This window comes from Colletes gigas, unplaced genomic scaffold, assembly GCF_013123115.1.
Source record: "Colletes gigas isolate AHSC1104 unplaced genomic scaffold, ASM1312311v1 Colletes_gigas_Sc00007, whole genome shotgun sequence".
Taxonomy (NCBI): Eukaryota; Metazoa; Arthropoda; class Insecta; order Hymenoptera; family Colletidae; genus Colletes; species Colletes gigas.
Genome location: NW_025106636.1, coordinates 1,262,661 through 1,285,577, shown reverse-complemented (window position 1 = coordinate 1,285,577; position 22,917 = coordinate 1,262,661). Strand labels below are relative to the sequence as shown.

At 33.8% G+C, this 22,917-nt stretch overlaps 1 protein-coding gene across 4 annotated transcripts; it reads right to left on the bottom strand.

Moving 5' to 3' along the window:
• Positions 1 to 165: 165 nt before the first annotated feature.
• Positions 166 to 22,433, bottom strand: LOC122396170 (KICSTOR complex protein SZT2-like). 4 transcript variants are annotated; one of them, XM_043394333.1, is made up of 25 exons: positions 22,045 to 22,433; positions 21,545 to 21,862; positions 21,379 to 21,456; positions 20,879 to 21,284; positions 20,182 to 20,402; positions 19,224 to 19,608; positions 18,094 to 18,343; positions 17,192 to 17,932; positions 16,420 to 16,619; positions 16,167 to 16,330; positions 10,279 to 10,579; positions 8,978 to 9,166; positions 8,320 to 8,880; positions 7,556 to 7,932; positions 7,362 to 7,464; positions 6,446 to 7,285; positions 6,087 to 6,369; positions 3,919 to 5,813; positions 3,748 to 3,842; positions 3,221 to 3,647; positions 2,693 to 3,041; positions 2,294 to 2,459; positions 1,961 to 2,177; positions 749 to 1,833; positions 166 to 386 (listed from the first exon to the last, which is right to left on the bottom strand). In XM_043394333.1, the coding sequence occupies exons 1-25, from the start codon at positions 22,063 to 22,065 to the stop codon at positions 255 to 257; spliced, it is 9,804 nt and encodes a 3,267-aa protein (XP_043250268.1). In that variant the 5' UTR covers positions 22,066 to 22,433; the 3' UTR covers positions 166 to 254. The 4 variants fall into 4 exon arrangements, with proteins under 4 accessions (XP_043250268.1, XP_043250269.1, XP_043250270.1 ...); XM_043394334.1 differs by having other exon boundaries at positions 2,705 to 3,041; XM_043394335.1 differs by lacking the exons at positions 20,879 to 21,284; positions 21,379 to 21,456; positions 21,545 to 21,862; positions 22,045 to 22,433 and having other exon boundaries at positions 20,211 to 20,304.
• Between the last annotated feature and the right edge of the window lie 484 nt (positions 22,434 to 22,917).

The following is a 22,917-nucleotide window of genomic DNA, read 5'->3' as shown; positions in this document are numbered from 1 at the left end:
CACAGAAATATTGAACTTTAAAGCACTTCACATCGTGTAATAATAATGGTGTTTTAAATAATAAATAAAAGACAAATATTTAGTTTTGTAACAAGAAAATATATATATACTTTTTTACAGATTACATGTAACAGAAGTACAATGATAAAAATGATCAATGCTCGATAATGACAATATCCCAGTTTCATGTCTTTCGTTAGGAGGACATGAATAATATTTTTAAATTTGTTTTTTTTGATCATTCGTAATTATTACTAATTATAAAGACTCATCCACAAGTGAAAACAACAAGCATTCACAAAACCTTCGATTAAAGTGTAAATGTCTTCTATACAGCATGGAGTATTAATTACTTCTTTCGATTTACAATAAACTGCATACAAATCCTAAGAATAAACAAAATTAATGATAAAACTATCCATATAATTTTTAATACTTTAGCTAAGATTAAACATTTTAGATTTTTCTGTACATAACATATACCTAAATTTTATATATAAATCCACCGCCCACAATTATTCGAACAATGCGAGCTATTTACTTTATAGACTGCAGATATGCATCAAATAACTTTTAATTGCTTTTGATGTCTCTTAATATGCCTTATAGTTCTATTTTATGCAAACAAATTTGCCTTATAGTAAATACAGTCATCCTTCCTCACTCCCATAACGGTTTGAATAATTATGAGTGATAGGTACTATAATACTCATCTGTGAACTAATTTTAGAATAACGAATTTACAAACCCCTTTTGAAGCATGTAGATTTATAGTCAGCATCATGAAAACTTGAAAGAAACTTGGATGTAGTATAAGAAGATGCGTGATATTTCCATCTGATGTATTAAACTGTTTATGATGCTCTTGATATTTATTCTGCAGAACTTTTGATAAAGTTTGATACCAAGAAAGCGGCTGGTTAAAAAACGGCCTGAGTCTTGGATCCAAATGCGATAAAGGCTCAACGTGAGCCAGAGAGCAAAGTTCGGAAAATTCCATATAATTCATTGCCGATTTACTTTCCAATAATTTATTCCACAGCAGATGCGTTTTGCATTGCAAAGCTCCTCGATCTACCATATTCAGTATATGCATACGAGCCGCGTCTGCTTGAGACATTATCGTTTGTTGCATTAATTGTTCGTGCGATGAATAGTAGCCCAAGTAATTAATCGATTCTTGTCGTATTTGAATTAAATGGGACGACGGTGAATTTATCGGCGCGCTTGGAAGATTTGCATTTTGCGTTAATGGAGAATTTGGAACAGGCGGTGGTGTCGGTGCAGTTGCGCTATTGCAATTGGTATTCAAAGTAGGACTCGGTAGTTTCGAGTCATTTTCATTTTCTTTTGAATCTTGACCAAGCGCTTGAAACTCTGGGGAGAATTCTTTTACCGAGTCCTTTTGAAGAATTTCCGTGACTGATTCTGACTCCGCATAAGTACTTATTACAGGCTTTTCGATACTATATACAGTGCGAAATTTCCCGAGTTTATTATTTTCTACTTCCCTCTTTGGATACAATTCTCTTTTACTCGTCAGCATTAAATAATATTTCAAAGTAATTTCCGTTGTGTCTATTTGCGGAGGTTGTTCTAAATGCGATACAATTAATGCGACATCAAAATCATCAGTGTATCTTGTGCCCTGTGCATCGCAATAACTGATGGATGGTGTACTCTTCAAGTTTATTAAAACGTATTCACTTTCCTTGAAATCTTGCCGATCGTTTTTCATTACAAATACGCGCATATTATACATTTTATCGTGAGATAATAAATAAGAATATAATGTCCGACCTGGTATTGTCAAATTACGAATAGTCACTACATCTAAAATATAAAGATTCGTCTCTTAGAAATAATTGATTGATAATACTGATGTAATTTAAACTTCTTTTCGTACCGACTATTTATATTTAATGAAAAAATAGAACCATCAAACAGTTGCAGAACTTACCACTATATATAAGATTTCTGGCATAATTTGGTGCTTTGCTATAATATTTATTAAAATCATCAAGAAAATGAATAAGATGATAACCTTGTTGCAATGACCAAGGTCCGTTTCCGGCAATGTACGAGTGGATACATCGTAAGTGAAAATCATACGTGAACGAGTGTAGATGCATATTGATCTTGATTTTGTCACACGCATCCACGAAACTTAATAGAAACTGTAAGGGAATTAAATTTTAATAAACATAATTATTTGTAAAGAGTTGGACAAAAATTCAGAAAAGAAGAGTTTGATAAAACGATTAATAATTTGACCGACGTGGAAACGGATTACCTGATTAACTAGCGCGCTACTGGTTTTCGTTTGTAAACGACTGCACTCGATGATATGTAATTTAACGATAAAAAATGGCTGCGATAAATAAATCTCAAACAGCAGTACACCTCCCAGCATTGATTTTTTAAGATAATAAGATTCTTGTTGACTCTGTCCTTTCACACTGAAAAAGAACAATGAACGATGAAAGAAAATGTTAGATCAAAGTTGTCCCAGTTTTAAGGGTCCATAATTTTGTTATAAGTGCAGGTGTAGATTTTATCAGGATAATCATTCTATTTAAAAGAAATCATCATAGACCTTCACGTCTTCTGTATTTCTGACATTTTTTCTTCTATTGTGGAACGGAAGTAAGTCATTCGCATAAAGACAATTTACTATTAATTTTCATATTACCAAGAACCTTGCCTTTCATCGAGAGGGTCCACTTGAACTGGATGAAACCCTAATATTTGAAGATATTGTTTGTATTCGGATGACATCAAACTGCACAATTCTTGATGCCATTTTACAATATCTGTCTGTCGGTTTGTCTGTGCTTGTGATAAGTGTTGGTGTACCGTTAACGAATGATCTCTCGTTGCTGCTGATTGAAAACGCCAAGAAGGTAAGAATAACAGAGGCGTGTGGCAAAAGTGTATCAAACGAGAATGTTGTTTGGACATGTTCAAAGCGTTGATCGAAACAGGAATGCTCGGAGCAGCATTACGATTTTGCCACATCGCATGCAACTTACTCAAGTCCTCTGAAATGTATAAATAATTTTACATACACAAATATATTTAACAACTAATGGCTTATCGTTATTTATAGAGATTAATCGTCAACAATTTTTATAATATTTAAATACAATGTAGTCTACGTGAAATTATATAATCAACAATTTAATAGCAATAACTTATTTCGTAACAGAACCGTAGATACCTTTCATTTTTCTCTCGTGATTACGCAAATCTTGCAAGTCGCATACAGCCTTTGTAACAAGATCAATGTTATTACAAAAATAACTGTTCGATTTTACATCGCGCATTGTTTGACCAATTACTTCGTTCCATGAAAATTGATTGTGTTTCATGTTTTGTGTCCTATTGTTGGATCTTGTCCAATCTTTATCATCGTTGTGCGGTATAGAAGAGAATTTTATAAGACTCTCCATATCCGTAATTTGGAAATATTGCGAGTTCGTTTGATCCCTCGATACGTTGGATCGATGATGGAATATTCCTAATTTTTGCATTATTATGTTCACAACAAAATTTGATCTCGAAGAGAGCCATGTCCCTAAACTGGTGGATTGTTTTATCAATTTTTCAGATTTCTCTTTCGACCAATTATAGATGTAAAGAATTATCTACAATGACAATTTAATTTGTTGTTGATGCGGTATACAAAATTAATCGTAATAGTATATTATATTAAATTTTATTATTATTACTTTTATTATTACTTACGTTGTCATTTTGGATTTCAGCGAGTAATATTCGTTGTCGTGATACGAAATTCGATTCCAAAAGTAAGGGATTGAATTTTTGCAACACTTTCTGATCTGTAATATAGAAAAAATTAATTCAAGCAAGTTAAGCGTATGTTTTTTAAAGAGTTCTTTATGTTTTTCAAATTACCTTTCGGTAGAGATAATTCCGGTTGCAATTTTTCGCTAAAGGAAGCTTTCCACTGATAAAAGTTTCTAGCAATTAATATACACTTGGTATAGGTTTTTTGTTCGTCGTTATTAAAATCATATGGCACGTAAAGTGGTAAATTTATATTATCCGTATTTTCTAAGGAGAAACAATCGTATTTCTCGTTCTTCGATGATTTTTCATTCGAAATGAATTTCTGAATGAAAGGTTGCTTATCTTGCAGAACAAAAGCTTTGCTAGAAGTATCCGGTGCTTGACATTGAATAAGGATTTCTAATTCCTTAACAATAGTGGGTATAGCATGTTTATGATAAATATGAATTTCATGCTTTTTTACCGATGGAACTCCAATTTCCAAAGCAAACCGAAACCATTGTGACAACGTCACGCAATAAATATCGTGCAATTTCCATTCTTCGCCTGTCCCAAAATGATTAACCGCTAAATCTGCCGCTACCTTTTGCGGCGTTTGAGTTTCTTTATCTTCGGTAAATATCTCCGAAATGTTTTTTAGAAACGGTTCCGTTAAAGGAGTTGACAAGAATTTGTATTCGGTGACTAAGTCCCAAATGGCGTGTTTAACCGCGGAACATAATTTTTGTAACAAAGATTCCAGATTTACTCTGCCCTGTTTCCAGATTCTGAATTCGATCAGAGGCAATGATTTCGTCGAGTTCTTATCATAGACCGAGGTCGAGACGATAAACTCGAAATCCTCCTCTTTTATTGTCGCTGGGAAATTGTATTTTGGTAATTTATCTTTTAACGATTTAATTGGTTCCCCGTCGTCGCCTGTGATCGCTAATGCTATGCAAGCGATCCCTTTGCTTCCGCTAGAATGGCTTTGATTGTATACAAAAATATCCGACTCCGCTACTCTTTTCGTAGACCCTTCAAGCTGCGAATAATCTTGGAAATGATACTCTATTCTATTGTCGGTGTATTTCGGTATGTACAAGAATTGAAGTATATTCTGTCGTAAATAAAACTCTAGGGCGGCTATGTACGATATACAGTGTTTCTCTATGCACAACTGTATGATGCATTCCGGCGGTTTTGGCGGTTGTATAAAAAGAACATCGGCTGGCGTCAATTTACACATTGGATTTCGCGCCAGCATAACGGACAGGACTTCAAGTACTGCGTCGTCCAGACGATTCTGCAAAACTTGCACCAAATCACGTTTAACTTCCGGTCCTGCATCGGAAATTCCATGTACCATCAAGACGATCGAGTCTTCGGTTTTGTTTAAGGCGTTCGATTCTTTTTCACTGAACGATCGAACTCTGGGCCTTGAATCGGTCGACGTGATGTTATCGTTCAATTTTGCTTGCGACAATGATACTACGCTATTGCTCCTAGAAACAACAAGTTTCTCATCGCTGTCCGATAGTTTATTTTGTAAGGATTTACCGTCGCTTATCTGCTCGTGAAGCCTTAAATAAAATACGTTTTTATTATTTTCTTGATACACAAACATGTTACATCGATTGGTCACGGCAAATCTATTGAGCACGCCGTGTAGAGCTTTTATGCCCCGTGAAAGTCCTGATCTTCCAGGCCCAGTTTTTAAACGGGGATGAAGTCGGAAAGTGAATTCCCAAACTACGCGACACCGAAACATCCCCGAAGTGAAAGTCTCTATCGAATCTCTATTTTGTACAGTGTTATTAAGCTCATTTGTCGTCTCCGATTTCCAATTATAATCCTCGCTCGTTTCTGTTTCTAGCAGATCGGAACATTTGCTCGTTTTGTGAAGGTTCTGCAGAAGCAAATATTGGTTTACCCGACGACAAGTACTTTTTATTTGCGAGATCAATGTCTTTTGAGTATGCCAATAACTGGTTACTTCTTCCGATGGAATTTCTAGGAATCTGTAAATTACAACAAACGTGATACATAATTCACATAACGTTGGAATGTCAATTTTAACACTTTACCGACCGGTAGCGGTTGATTAAATCGGCTATCGGTCGGTAAGCGTTGGTCGGTAAAAAAGTTGATTAATAGGCTATCGGTCGGTAATGTGTTAAGATGCTCTCGTTCCTTTGATTTTATAAACGATGTGAGCCGTTAAAATTTAAGTAATCTGAGCATCGTGAAACTATCGACATTTCATTTCTGATTCGACGTATAAAATTACTCGCCTACAGTGGAAGTAAACGTTAACGTAATCGCTTTCTACTTTCAAGATTAGCCAGAAGTTTGGTAAAAAGCTTTTCCGATTATCGATATCTATCAGCCATTTGAACCCTCTATCGGAATAATTCTGCCCGTTGTAGTCATCCTCTGCATCTGATTTTCCTTGCGTTACAGTAGAAGCCTCGGAGTCACAGTTTTGAAATCTGAGATGAGTTTTACAACTTTTTTCAGCGTTCCATTTTTTGCCAGTTTCTTGTAACTTTTGCGTTATACTCTCCGTGCTATTACCTTGGATCAACAACACACACATTCTTATGAGTTACAGAAAACTATGTTACAATGGTTTTCAGAAAAAAAAACATACCATAGTTCGCTTCCGTTTCTTTTTTATCCTCCCTGTAAGTTTTCTGCGCTGTATCATCCGATACTTGGCCCATATTCTTTATAAAATAAAATAACTGCCCTTCTTGCTTAATGCAATACTTGCCGATCTCAAGTTTTTTCAATTCGTTTAAAAACTTTGGTTTACTATCCTCTGAGGGGAAAACAAAATGTAGTGGGACTTTCTCTAACTTGCAGCTAAATCTGTCCGTCGATTCTGAAACGTGATTTGCTACAAACTTCAAAATCTCCTCGTTTATCGAAGGTCGATCCAACAATGCGGTTGTAGTTTCATCTTGCAAAAGCCATTTAATCTCATCTCTTAAATTGCTTATCGCGCTATGTTGATTTAACGGAAGATGAGACATTTTCTCTGGAAAAAATTCATTTCTAGTATTGTTCTCCGGACTACTTCCGCTTTCTGTTTGCAAACTACCAACAGGCGAGCCACTAGAGAAGGATGTCGTTCTTAAACCGGAGTAGTGTTCCAAACTAATTTCTAATACTTCTCTTGGAAGATTCAAGCAGATGATATCCAAAGTGATTTTCAAATTAGTCGAGCTAAAGTCAGTTATATCGCTCTCTTTGTAATCTTCCATTTTCTCAATGATTTCCATGAGACAGGTGGGGAGAGATTTTACTGGAATGCTACTAAGGCCGGATCTAGACTGAAATTGAACAGAGCAGTTTAGTTGCAAAAAAAGGGGCTGCTCTTTCTCATAAATGTTTTCCTCTTGCAGATCACTGGTGAATGATTCTGTTGAACCGTGGTTTGGAATCTTTAGCACACTATGAATATTCTTAGCCGGCCACGTCATGTTTCCTAATTGAATTATTAATAATATGTATTACATATATTACAAATGATAATTCCTATTTTCAATCCCAATATAACGCACCTTTTTTACGAGGGTTATGCGACGTACAATCAACGTTCACCGAATGAAAGATAGGATTCCCTATTTCATCATCACTGTCCGATTTTTGATATCCTACAAGATCCTGTTAATTTCAATTTTTTTTTTCACTAACTTAATTTTCCAACTAACCGTTAAATGTTTATCATTTTCATAATATTTAATCGATAACGAACCATTTTATTGACTATCCAAGATGGTGAACAATAATAGAATTCAGGGTGTGCGGGCACTGGCCTGAATGCGACGGTCATTATTTTCTCAAATTTTTCTCTAATTAAATTGTGCAACGGTTCGACGTCTTTACACGTAGAATGATCCGACTGATATAACAAATCTTCTTTGCATAGTTTACTCAAATGCCTGCATACGCATCGCAAATATTTCGTTATATTAATCTCGATAAGAGTTTCCTCGCATTGTTCTACGGCGGCTTCCATATCTTCGTAACTAAGAGGTTGTTGCAGTACTAATGATTTATAAACTGCAACAACGTAACAGTGGCAGTGTGCCAAGCTCAACAGTTTACAATGTTCCATCAGGCTCCGTTGATCTATCGTAAGAAAAATTAGTGGTATTACATGACAATCATTTGTAAACGCCAATATATAGTATAACATCAATACCTTAATATAAACATATTATAAAATAAAATAACTTGTAAATATATATGGAAGGGTTAACGATAAAGAAGCTCGTAATGTGTACAATTTTCCCTGAAGAGTTGCCATATTTTTACCCCCTTTATATTAATTGTATTTTAGCCATTTTCTCGTTTCTGGCATACACATATGTATATGTGTTTAAGAAATATATTATATACTCCAAATAAAGTGTTACAAGTTGTTTTCTCAGAAACCAACGAAGATATCAACTTGACTATTTTTCTAATCGAATGTTGTTAACACGAAATTAATTATATAATGAAATGTTTACTTACCGCTTGCGCTATTATCCGAATCCTCGCTTTTCGGTTCCGGAGACGAAGGTTTCAAGTTACAACCAACTTTTAATTCGACAAAATCCTTGCACTCCTGATGACCAATTCTAAACGTATGGTCCTGATAAATGTCTTTGGTATATGACATCTTCAATTTATCGGTGAGTGTGTCGATTAACAATGCCAGCGAACAATCATACACGTAAACAGGAATAACGAGACTTTCTTCGTAATCTTGAAAGCTTTCTTGTTCGATAGTTTTTGATGTCATGTTTGCGGTGAACTGATTGCCCGATTCCGATTTATTATATTTCGATGATGCATAATCGGCGACATTAATATCTTTCGTATAAACATCCATGCTGAATATACCAGATTTGTAACTACTTCCAGAACTATTATTCACAAAAAATTCTTCTGCATATACGGGCGACGTAAACAAGCGCACATCTTTCTCCGATGCGGGTAAAACTGTAATAATTACGTGTGTCGAGCTAATTCCTTTCACGAAACATTTCCAACGTGGGTAGACGTTCTGCTCGGTATTGTAGAACCGTCTTTCTGCAAAAGTTAACAAATAGATTAGAATCGATCCCTGTTAAATTACATAGCTTTAACTTCATTTTATAATTGTAATTTTTTTAACAAGAATTAATACCTTTCTGAGAGAAAAAGGGTAAATGCGGTCCGTCATCTCGACGTCTGTTTAGAAGCATCCTTGTAAATTTCTGCGACTCCGCTGATGTTAGAAGAAGTTCTTTATTGTGCAACTGTTTTATATGCTCTAGAAAATTATCCATTAGGATCTTATTTGCACGCCCTCGTCCTTCATTCTTGATATTTGTGCCTAGTAAAAAATAACACATTTAAGATTAATTATATTCTACTTCCTTAAATAAAATGATTACAGTATGAAGGATTTAAAGATCAAATCTGCGTTTCTCAAAATGTACAAAATTTTAATGAGAGGTTCCAGAGGCCAAAATAAGACGAAAATCAAGAATACTAATTTGTTGATGGAGGCTTCGTTAAAAAGTTATTAACGTTTAAAGTTCCACTGAATTTTTTTCTAGAAAATGGGTAGGAATTCGGGGGTATGTCTATTCATCAAAAATTATTGTAATTAACTCTTGCAACTAAAAATATTTTTTCCAGAACGATTTGAAATTTTTTAATTTTGTCGAAAAATTTCACATCTTCTCGAATTTTTTTCTAGAAAATGGGTAGGATTTCGAGTGTATGTCTAATGACCAAAAATGATTGTAATTGACTCCTGCAACTAAAAATATTTTTTTCAGAACGATTTGAAATTTTGTAATTTTGTCGAAAAATTTCACACCTTCTCGAATTTTTTTCTCGAAAATGGGTAGGATTTCGAGTGTATGTCTAATGACCAAAAATGATTGTAATTAACCCCCGCAACTAAAAATATTTTTTTCAGAACGATTTGAAATTTTTTAATTTTGTCGAGAAATTTACACCTTCACACCTTCTCGAATTTTTTTCTCGAAACTGAGTAAGATTCCGGGGGTATGTCTATTCACCAAAAATGATTGTAATTGACTCCTGCAACCGAAAATAATTTTTCCAGAACGATTTGAAATTTTTTGATAACTTTTTAACGAGGCTTCAGTCAAGAAATTGATATTCTTTATCTGAAACACTGTATGGCCAGAATTTTTGTAAGAATGATATCGAAAAGGCCTATTTTAGAAATATTATTTTATTTTTATCTCCCCGACTCGTGAGAGTTTCCGGTGCCGCGCCAAGCGAACACGAAGGAACGAAATCGAATGATTAGATTATCGCTTAGATATGTTACAAACCTACCTGGGCGGATACCATTTCAGTTTTTGAGGGAAATAATTCTACGAAAGGGTAACAAGTGAGTCCTGGGATCTTATTTTAATTTGCTGAGCTTGACAATATCGTGTTTAATAATGCACGTAAAATACTTACCATTTACGAACATAGAAAATAAGAGCTCAGCTTGTTGGCATTTTGGCAATATGTTTAGCGTGTCGAAGAAAAAGTGCATCAAACGTATTCTTTCGTCGATGCATGGCAGACCCTCGAACACTTCCTCGGCGTTACAGCCAGAGGTCTTGGTATTTCTGACATTCTTCTTTGTTAATTTTACTTGATGGGCTTGTCCGTAAATGATCTCGTTATTCTTTTCATTCGGTACTGCTTGGCTCAACAAACTCAAATACTCTAAGGTCAACAATGCGTTGATGCATTCTTCGTCCACTCGAGCAATCTAATAAGAAAGAGTAACAAAACAAACATTATCACGAAAGAATAAAATAATTCTCATCTGAGAAATCTGTTCAGTTTTTTATTGCAATTTCATTGATCCCTGCGAAAAATATCGCAGAATCAGTGTGTAGTAAATATATACATAGTACACAATCATTTTATAACAAGTAAATTCCTCCACTTCACCATGAAGTTTAATTGCACAAAAATAATTTCATTTATTAATCCTAACATTGACATTAGTAAGCTATTAATTATTTCGATAATTACGAATTTAAGTAAAATAAATTCACTATCGAAGTAAAAAATTAGTTTTTACGTGCAAATTATGAGTGTTTTTTTATCAAAATAAACTGTAAGAAGTTACTTATAAAAATAGGAATGTTAAAGAAATAAAACGAAATTAATACGGAAACGAAGGTATAATAAAAAGTTTATTTCTTAATTAACTATTAAACATAATAGTAAAAAATCGTTACTTTAATCGATACATAATTATATTTGATTTTGTTAATTTGTATAAAATATAAAATTAATTGTTTCGGTTGCTGTACGGTCGTCGTTCAACGCTGCTTCAAGGTTTCCTGGAATCCTGAATTTCTTTCGGCTTGATCGTTAAGAACAATCGACTAAAACGTTTTTAACCATGATGGAAGCTTTACAATACAGATCTTCGATTGGTTTTTTTATATTAAATATTCATGAGTCACCTTGCGATGACCCGTGACGAGCCATTGCTTGATTTCTTAACAAATCCTAACAAATACAAACGGCCAATACGCGTGGATATGTTTGTATACGTAAAATAGTAATAATAAAATATTCTTTAACAAAACTGCGACCGTTTCTAATACTTTTTATTTCAGTATTTTTATAAATATTTTGGTAATTTTAAGAACACGAAAATAAAAACAATACGAACAGTTTGTATATATAGTACATGTTATTTATTATTAAAAGATATTTGGCATACTTACGAAAATCAAATAACGCATAAAATGGAATAACGTTCGTAAGATTTTCGGAAGTAAAATGTAAAATGTTAAATGTTTTCACAACAAGAAGCGTTTAAATGTATAGTATCACTATTGCCATATGTTCACTGAGGTATAAAGAAGCACCAATGGAATGTGTTGACACAACGACCCTGATCTGATAGGTTCGTAGCATAAAAATTGTTTATTTGGGTGGGGAACGTAAACACGAAGAATATAAGGGTTCAGGAGTAAGTTGGAGGAGTTGAATCTCACTTGAATTCAAAGCGTAGAGACCACTTCTCCACTTGAACCTTGATCCCTTTACGTGAAAAATTATTCAATTTTTGAAGACGACAAATCCCGTTCTCTATGGAAAGATGATAGCCAGCAGGACCTTGAGCTGGAAGAGTTAGATCTGGCAAGTTATTAAGAGCGTTGATGCTCACTGCCTAGATCCTCACTTCCAACTGCAAGTCATGCAGATAACGCAATGGCCATGCAGTCTGTATGGAGATCAACTTCTTCACGCCGGTCACCGAGAACCTTCTTTACGAGGATATCCACGTAGCTTCACAATCTGGAGTAAAACCGAACCTTTTCCATTAACTCGATATCAATTCGTTTGCTACACCGCTACAATCTCAATTTTACGATCGTGAACGCAGAGAAATATTGGTTAAATCAATAGAAAATGAATCACCTTCGCGAGAAGTAATATTCTACGTAACCGTGAGTAATTTAACCAATTTCTACTTGTACGGTAACGTTATTAATTTAGAAAATAATTGATCTCAACTACGGGAAGAAAGGAAATATTCTAAAAATGATTTGAACATAATTTCAACGTTAAATTTCCTTTTAATTGTGTCTGTAAGTGAAATTAATATTTTTTTAGCTACTCGAATTTAAAAAGTGATTGCAGGATGCAGAATACCGAATTAATATCGTAGCTTCGTATCGACACATTGCAATTAAACTTAGCGAGTTAAGTATAATTACGAACAGCATGATATATGTGTATATAATACTTTGAATAGTCGAATACGAATACGAATACGTGCACGTGTGTTTTTTTTTATTTCCAATATTAAGTCGACATTATACCTGCTCGAGCGAATAACGATTAAAGTTAACTCTCGAGATCGATTCTAAAAATTTCACTAATTTTTAACGACACTTGAAATGCTTATCGTGATGCCAATTAGCGTGTACATTATTGGCGACTGGAATTGAAAATTTTTTATCACACACGGTACGCTTCACGTTTGTTAAACCGGAACGTTTCTTTGGAAGAACTGCGTGGACATTGGAAAATAAGTTTGCGTATAAAAGTTAATCGGAACACTAACAAACATTTAGGTGGGTGTGGGGTCTTATATATACCTGAGGCAACTGATAGAAAAACCTGGTTCTGAGTACCTTCGTCGATATCGAAGCCCCACCTCAATAATGATAACGGCACGTAGTGATAGACAATTTATACACTTATTCTCTCCTTATTCCTGCTAAGAACCTTGCCATATTTCTATTCTTCATATTTAATGTTACACGTAACATTATTTCAATTCTATAATTTTATTTAAACAATATATTCAAACAGTACTAAACTTTCTCTACTATTCGTCTTATCTATTATTATTGTGTATCGTTTAAATTCCAAAATAATATAAAATGTAGTATACATACAAACTGCAATGTTTATCAGAGGATTGTATAAACATGTACGTATAAAATCTCATTATTTTCTCCGTTTCTTTCCGCTAATAAATATATTTTAAGCCACCGCGAAAGATCATGTTCATTTTATTATAGTTCACCGTAAACTTTTGTGTTACGTGAATCGGTATTATGGAGCAATTTTTAATCAATTATTTGTTTCAAAATTAATCGTATACCGTGATATTTGATATTCGTTATGTCGGTTGATACAAAATGAGGGCATACTTTTTTTAACGCGAGATAACGAGGAAAAAAAAGTGACATAGTTAAACATATAACTTTTCGAAGAAAGTAATAATATAATATTTATCAAATTATCGAAAATTATTTACGATATATCAGTAAATGCACTTTAAGCCCGGCGTTTTCATGATTAGTAATCGGTTTTAATAACTTACTTTTCTGGTATTGAAAAATTAGATAACTTTTATCTCACGACGGCACATTTATCTTGTACTTCGAACGTATTGCAAACGCGCGAGAAAAATCGTACTTTTTTAATTTCATGACAGATAAGTCGCGTAACTGGTTGCATACAGCTTTCTAATAAAGCAAAAAACATTATATTTTACAGTGATTACAGCCACATGTACAAATTTGAATATTATACCAGTTAAATCAATGAAAAAAAAATATATTGCTAATTGAATCATATAAACAGATTTGTGTCTTTCGTCAGTTTCAGTCTTGTTTGTTAATACTTTCTATCGTTATTAAAAAAAAAAAGTATACTGAATATTGTTAAGTTTTAAATATATTGTAAATTGTGTAAGTATAACTTTAAGAATTTACGGATAAAAAAAAAACAAATAAGACCTAATAAAATAAAAAAATAATACAATTATTTTAATCGTAAAAATTTGATGAAAACAAAACAGATAAAATCGCACTGCAGTCATTGGTAGAAAATTAAAATCGAATCTTATCCTATATACTTTACAGGAACAATATCATATATCGTTGTAAGTATCAATATCAGAACCAATGAAGCGATAAGATTGACGATAAAGCAGTACTAGCCGTTTTCAACGACGGAATTCTCATAAATGTAACCCATCGAAGTATATAAATGAACATTCAAAGAATAAGTCTAAATTTCTAAATTGATTCATATAAGTACCTTTTAAATAATTTATTTCTTGCGCTGGTAAATTAATCATTTACTCCATTCACTTTTCTCGCCTGAATCTAAACAAAATATTATTCAATATTCTCACGTAATATCTTATCAATGATAATATCGAATAATATTTTGTTTAGATTTAGGCGAGAAAAGTGAATGAAGTAAATAATTAATTTACCAGCAGAAGAAATAAATTATTTAAAAGATACTCGTAGGAATCAATTTAGAAATTTATACCTGTTCTTGTAATGTAGAAATGAACTGATTAAAAAAAAATTTTCTAGCAATTTATTCTATTTATTTACTAATAATAAAACGTTAAAACGGTAACGGAGAAGCCATTCGATTCATAGAGATTAGAATCTCACCGAATGTTTATCGTATTGGTCGCCATGATTTCTTAGACACTTCAGATAGTCTGATAAAAAAAATGTTATCGACGTCAATTAGTCAATGCTCGATCGACAACAAAGTGCAACTTTTAAAATTACCAAAACATTTTACTTTTAATTAAATCTCATAATCACTGTCGCTTCTTTAAATAGCAATAATTGAATTCTATCTTGAATAATTTTTATATTATCGGTGATATTTAGAGAAATTCAGGCCTCGATACCACTTATAATAGCAAGTAGAAAAATTATTAACTGAACATGAATTGTGAACTTGATTCTTTTATCGAAAACACCATGTATAAAAGTTTCTTGCGTAATAATAATGATACTGTATTTGTTTAGATGAAATTTTAATTTTAAATGTCTAGAGGAATTGTATAATTCCCTTCAGAATAGGCCAATGAACTGTTAAATCTATCTTACTGATAGCATTACGAAATAGTGATTATTTGACTTTCTCGAGGTATCGTTAAGCAAATAGTGACTAGTTTCATGAACAAAATTCTACGGAGGGGACTCTCTTCTGATTGTCAAAAGGACCCCACAACGTTAAAACGAATATTCATCCAGAAGCTATATAATCCAATAACTAAGCATCGCTATATGTATACCATTTAGATTCTCTCATGAAAATATTAATGGAAACGACATGGCCAATCTCGTAGGAAGACTATCAGTGTCTACGTTGAAGCAACATCGAGGTACATTAATGTTCCATGTTTAATGTTTGCCTGTTTCAAAGAGAAATAAGAAACACACGGTACCACGGGCCAACAGAAACAAATGCTTTTCCAGTGTGAACGTCAGCTACGACAACCGTAATTGTGACCTGAAGATCTCAACTTTTGTTGAACTAGGTGATGCATAGGGTGACTAAGACCTATGGTGAATGTCGGTGAATCCTGCTGTACGGATCCGAAATATGAGTTGATGCTCTTCGGTTAAGTACAGACTGGACCCGCCAACTTTGGGGGATCTGACACCGTGGAACGAGAGAGTCCACGGTGAAGTGAATGTTTACCTCACCCCGTCCCTGACAGTAGATTGTGCCTGTTCAGGGAAGATCAGATCCCCCACCTACCTGTACTGAGCATAGGGCGAGCCTTTCTCATCATATTAATGGGTGACATCACCCTTGACAATATCACAGGGTGATGCTCCGTGATGAGGAGGAATAATAGCGATAGAAGGATGTCTAGAAGACAGGCGAAATCCTCCTTTCGCATAACACGAGTACAGGCAGGAGTAGGCTAAACACAGCCACGGAACGAAGTAATGCAAAAGCTGTTCCATTCCAGGGCTACCGTGGTCGGAGTTTTTTAGCGGATATTGTGCTAACTCTAGATTTGTACAAATACAATATAATACACTTACTGCATCTGGAAGTTCGTGATACTGCAAAAAATGCATGTAAGTGGCTGCTGGTTGTACAGGCAATTGCACAAAACCGCACTGAGGCTCGATCCAAATTTCCGAAATAATTTGAAAATCACCGGAACTTTCGAAGTCATCCATGCTCATTTCACCATCGGCGGTACCTGAAATACAATAAACCCATTTATTTGCTATTTCTTGAAACAGTCGTCATTGTTTTTTAATTTTATTTTAATAACGTGTTTACTCTTACCCTCGTCGGTATCTTCCTCCGATGTACTGTCTCGTTCCAACACTGTGTTCGATAAAACTTGCGGGGGAAACAGAATATATTGTATAATGCATGGATACGATGCATCGGTTTTATCGACTCCTTGCATTTGCACTTCGAGGACCATGTTTAATATACCAGCCGCTGAATAAGTAAAATTAAAGCCTTCAGCTAAACGCATCCTGATACAATAGAAAAATATATATGTATATGTACACAGACGCGCACTAATGATACTGTTTTATATTTGTAACGAGAAAGCATGCAACGAGAAAAGCCTCATTGAGAATAGAGCAGACATGAATCGAAGAGTGAATAATCCTCTCTTTATACAATAGCCACTAATGTTCAAAAGTGCTTTAATCGTTCAATTTAAAAAGTAGAAAAATATGAGAAAACTGACACACAAGGAGCTATGACATTTGTATACGTTGTTCCTAGAACAAGGGATATTTTACTACATTTGATCACTTTTGGAAAAAACAACCGAATTGAACGAGGTGTCAGTAAATTCAATTCATTTAAAACAAGTATAGACTGGTTAACAAAGTTCAAAAGACATCATAATATACGTTTAATGAACATACATGGAGAAATAGCCTGTGCCGATGAAGATGCAGATTTTTCACAAATAGTAGAAGAAGAATACTGTACTAATAAACATATTGAAATTATTTACTGACTGATCTATTGCATAATTAGATAACACGACAAACTAATTAACAATTACAAGCTATAAATATGCAATATTTACTTTGTAATTGTTGAAAGGATCCTCGCGATTGCAGTTATGTTCAATCTCGGCAACGTAATTCCTGGAATGGTTTGGACAAATGGCCGCTTCATATGCCAAAGCCATCGGTTGTGATATAAATATCTGGATAAACTGGTCGTTAAAATTCCTCCAAATATTGGCGTAGCTTTTGTCGAGTTTGTTTGCGTTCCATCGGGAAATACAATTGAGTTTAAATCGGTCGGCATACGCTCGTATCTGATTAAAATTCTTTCTAAGGATTTGTGTATGATCGTGCAACACGGCGTTTCCCTTTGTCCCGTTGGTCTGTTTGGTAAAATAAGTTTCGATAACCGATCCAAGAGATCGACGACGACATTGTGCCGTACAACTCCCTCCGTGCCAGCTGCAAATGCAATGTTAAGGATGACACACAGACCCTTGCAATTGATTCGAATCAATGAGAATGAGACGGGAGGTTTCTCCGCTTCTCTATAAATGAATTGCACGTATGTATAATTTTCAACGAGAACAAAAGTTGCCCAATTTTTTAACATGGCGTAAAGAACTGCGGCTGCCTGACGGCTTTGAACACATTGAAAACGGCCGCTCTGATTCGCTTGATGCAGATGCTTTGGCAGTGGTCTATCGTGAGACAAAATTAACGTTACTCTTTGCGTGTGCATCCAACGCGCCCATTGCAAAGGATTCAAAGACACTACAGGTTGCCATATTTGTCCAAATTGTGGACATGCCGCATCACTAAAACCAAGTTTGTTTTATATTAAGATTCACACCACAAACAACAAACGATTAATCTGTACAGATAGCGACTAATATATACTTTTTTTAACGATTTAACAGTTAAAAGTTTATCGATCGTGAGGCGTTACTATTTTTTAGGATTATCTTCGTAAATGTACCTAAGTTGTACTGTACTAGGTGAAGGATACGCTGACGAATAAAAGACTGGCATGCCGCTCCTAATAGTGTCCGGAACGCTATACCATGTCCAACCAAAGTCTGGAAACCAACTGAAATGCGCAAGCATGGTATCGCTTTCCGTTAAGCCTGTTAAAGTCGTCCAAAAGCGGTCCACAACGCTTTGTCGATACTGTGATTTCAATGGCTTTTTTGATAAACATGTAATGTCATGTAAAAAATCGTACGGCGCTGTAACAGAATATTGTTTCATCTTTATTTATAGTACGTGGATCGATCACTTGTATTTGATGCCAGGACTTTTGAGAAAATTGTAACACAATGTAATCTGAAGGTGTAAAATACATGGTCCGTGGTCCGCGTGCAACCCAATCTATTATTATAAGTATTATTATTTCTTTAAAGAGCAGTTTAAATAACGTATGCGTTTGTTGCCAATCAAAGATAGATGTGCCAATGCATTATATGAGAAAATAACAAAATATTTTAATACAAAAGATATACCTTACAAAAAAAATATGATCGATTATGCTTCTGACGGGGCAAATGTACACTATTATCAGAAGATATCCCCCATTTATTTAAACTGAAGTGCGTCTGCCATTCGTTTCATATGTGTGCCTTTTATACCAAGAGGGGTTGAAGGTTTCGTTAGAGATATTTTTAATTATATACGTAATAGTCCCAAAAGAATCGAGGAATATAAAGAATTTCAATGTGGACATCGAACCTCATAAATTATTACACGTAGCGCAAACTTTAGGTGGTTGCGGTCCTTTGCGACAGATTGCTGGAACACAAACGCAACATAAATGCAACACAAAAAATATTGAACAAATGCCTAGACCCAACTACTTTAAATACAGAAATGCAATCACAGCGCCCTAAGTTTTATTTCATTAATTCGTTCTATCGATAATCTCAATGAGAAAATTTAATTCTATAAGATAACTTCAATGTAATGTAATTTTCCACGGACTGGACCATGTTTCAATTTTATTATAAATCCTGACATCATTTGCAAGAAATGATAGATTTGGCATAAAATAATTTATAAACATTTTTACAATTTAGTTTTTAATAAATTGTAACTATTTCTCCTCTAACTTACCTTCTATAGTAATCGTATACTGTATTGTATTAGATACAGACAATGATTTTGTAGTCCAAGGGCACATTATTACATATTCTAATAAAATGCTAGACTTCCATAACAGTACAAAACAAATTTCCAACATTTCATCTCTAATATTAGCACGTTTTATTAAATATCCTTCTCGAAGACGACAACATAACAGACTGCTTAATGTACAAGTAACTTTATCTTCGATTTGTTTTTTTTGTAAAAGATGAGCAGATTTTTGTTCGTAAAACAATGAGTTTTTCGAGTGCCAGTTTGGATAATACGGCAAAATATCACAAAGTTCATCTCGATATAATTGCCAGCATAAAAAATGCTTGTGATAAACATTCATGTCTGTTTCGTCTAAATCTGTCTGCAAATATATTAATTATTCCATAAAATGCACATAATTTTATAAGTACACGTATGAAAAATAAGACAGATTTCCTTATAGAACCACATAAATTGTATAGAAAATAGAAGAACTATTTCAAACATTGAAATTATTATAGATATCTAATGTTGTCAAGCAGGACTGATTCTGAGTGGTGTACTAAACATGCACTTGCATGTAATTAGAGAAAAATGGGGTTGACAAGATTAAATTTAAGATAAAAATTAAAATCGTAACGTAATAAAAATAAGGACAGTCACGGAATACGGTCCTCGTTCTATAAGCTAAACGTAGCTTTTTAATTCTTCAATGATTTGATGAATTTTATGATTCAAATTAGCACGAAAAGTAATAAAATTACTAATAAGTTTTACTTCAAGTAAAATTCCCCCAAATAAAGCACGATCGTGACTGATTGAGAAAAAATTATGCCGGACATTACGATGAACACCCTGTAGATCACTTAACACATAAAAAATTTAACAGTAATGATAATAGTACTTACTATTATTTTATAGACAGATATAAATGTTATATAAAAATATTACGTACAGCATATGGAATAAAAGACATATAAGTACCCAAAGTAGCTCGAGCAATGAAATATAATAGGTCTTGATATGGAACTAAGCCATCGGCACAGTGAGGATGAAATGTACTTCCGACGCGTAAAAAACTGCATGCAACAGTAGTTGCGCGCAACTGTTGTATAATAGAATCTAGTACATGAACATCGGTAGTTCCTATTATACCATCCGACACGATTATCATATCTGAAAAACAATTTAGTGTTTTAATAAGATGTGTATACATGTTCGACTACCTCTGAAAAAAATTTTGGCGGGGGATTCCAGGGGGCAAAATAAGACGAAAATCAAGAATACCAATTTGTTGATCGAGGCTTCGTTAAAAAGTTATTAACGTTTAAAGTTCCGTCTGTAGAACAGCAATCTGCGATCAGCTGCGCACGCGTGATAGTGGTTCTCACTCAGCGTGAGAAACTCTACTGACTGAAGTATGGACAGCCTTACAGTTTTCTGAGTGAGTACAACTATCACGCATGCGCAGTTATTCGCAGATTGCCGTTCTACAGACGGAACTTTAAACGCTAATAACTTGTCAACGAAGCCTCGATCAACAAATTGGTATTCTTGATTTTCGTCTTATTTTGCCTTCTAGAATCTCCCATAAAAATTTTTCTCAGAGGTGGCCGAACACCCTGCATATTAAATAAATTTATTAAACTTACGCGAACAACTGTGTTCCGGCAGAAGTGTAAGCGCTAACATCCCGTATCTCAACATATTCACAAAACTTGATTCAGGAGATATTATCGAAGTATTTACCATACAATTGCTATTATTTTTGCTCAAACAGGTATTGCTTTCTTCAAAAAGGCCTCCCACCAAACGCTCACTTTCGGCTCTTAAATTTTCTAACTGTTGGCTAGCTATAGCGGTAACAGATGCAACTTTCTCTTCTAATATATTAAGTTGTTCCTCTATGAAATTTGTAAGCTGATTAACGTTCTTCATAGTTACTAGCCAACCTTGTACCAAAACTTGTTGGGCAGGACTCGTAAAAAACGGTGTATGCGCTATTATAGTTACATAAATTTCTGGTTGCATTTTTCTGTTACTTCCTGGTATAGTCAACTAAAAAATAAAATAGATTCATGGTATTAATGTAATGTTTTACTTTAATTAAATTACACTTCTACATAACAATGTGAAAGAAATCGCTACTTACAGGTTTGATAATACCTTCCAAGAAACGTTTTGTTGCTACACAGACTTCGTCTATAACTATTTCACCATGTTGTATATCCTAAAGATACACACTTTTGAATAAAATTGTCTTTGAACCAGATAATATACCATATTTAACAAAAAATTTACTATCAATCGATACTTACTACAGTCGCAAGCGATGGGCTTAAATCTAAATTAAACACTATTCTATATTTGTGCGCTAAAAATATTATTGATGTTGTAGAAGTCACTTTGTAACAGAACTGATGACTTGTTTCTGGAGACCAAGATTCAGGTTTATTTTTAGGTAGCACAGACACAATTTCCAATTCTGCCGTTTCTTTGTTTTTGAAACCCGGAGACTGAATATTTATCACAGTGTCTAAATGCTCGATCATCCACTGTGCTCTTACATTTCGAGATATAGGAAAGCCTTTCTTCATCAGTAAAAAAACAGTATTTGCTTCTAAAATGTTTTTCACCTGTAACACATAAAGTTGAAGTTTTATTTCATACAGCCTTTTCTGTTATATACTTATAACTATTCTATACAATACAAAAATGTTGAGTATACAGTTGGTATTGAAATATTGGGATTAATTTCTTTCGAATAATCAATATCTATAGAATATGTATACATTTATTATAAAGTTCATTTAATTACCTCATTTTTTACACCAGCCATGACGATTTTGACGTATATTTACATTTCAACACTCATAATTTTTGATAAGAAAAAAATATGCTAATGCACCATAAATATTATTTCTGCGTCGTACACTGTTCAAAGGTCACACTGTCACCTATTTTCTTCATTACTATTCGATTATATTTTCAAAGGAATAAATATAACATAACCTCAATAAATAAAATATAATTATACACTATTAAATTTATCTGTTAAAAAGTGTTAATTTGATTTGTTGTTGTTGAATTTATATTAATGATTGTTATCCTTTATACAATTGTTTTTTAAACAACGAACAAAACGATCACTAACGTCAACATAACACTTTTCATAAATCTGAAACAATTTGAAACGTAAGTTACCGAAGTTACGTTTCGCTAGTGAGAAGCACAGATAAATTATAAATATCGCAGATAGGCATTGCTCGCGATTTTAATGAAACACTGTACAGCGCCATGAGTGTCGTAACACCAAAACTAAATCAAAGGGAAGGAATTTCAGTTAACCGGGTTAACTTCACCTTCCGGCGGGATGATTCACTATACAAATGTTTCATCAGGAAAGAGTAAAATGACTTTCAATTTTAGAAAACATATATTGTATGCAATTTTTTGTTTAGTAATACTCAGTACAAAAAGATATCTATTATTTTGTATAAACTACAAATTACACTAATAAAGATGTACAACTATAAAAATGTATTATTCTATATAACATACAGTTCATTAAAGAGATAAATAGAATTACCCACATAACAAATTTCTTTGATAATTTAGCGCGAAATAATTATACATAAAATTTTTGTAGAGTTTTCATAAGTTCTCTTATTGAATTGTTTGAACGAGGTAT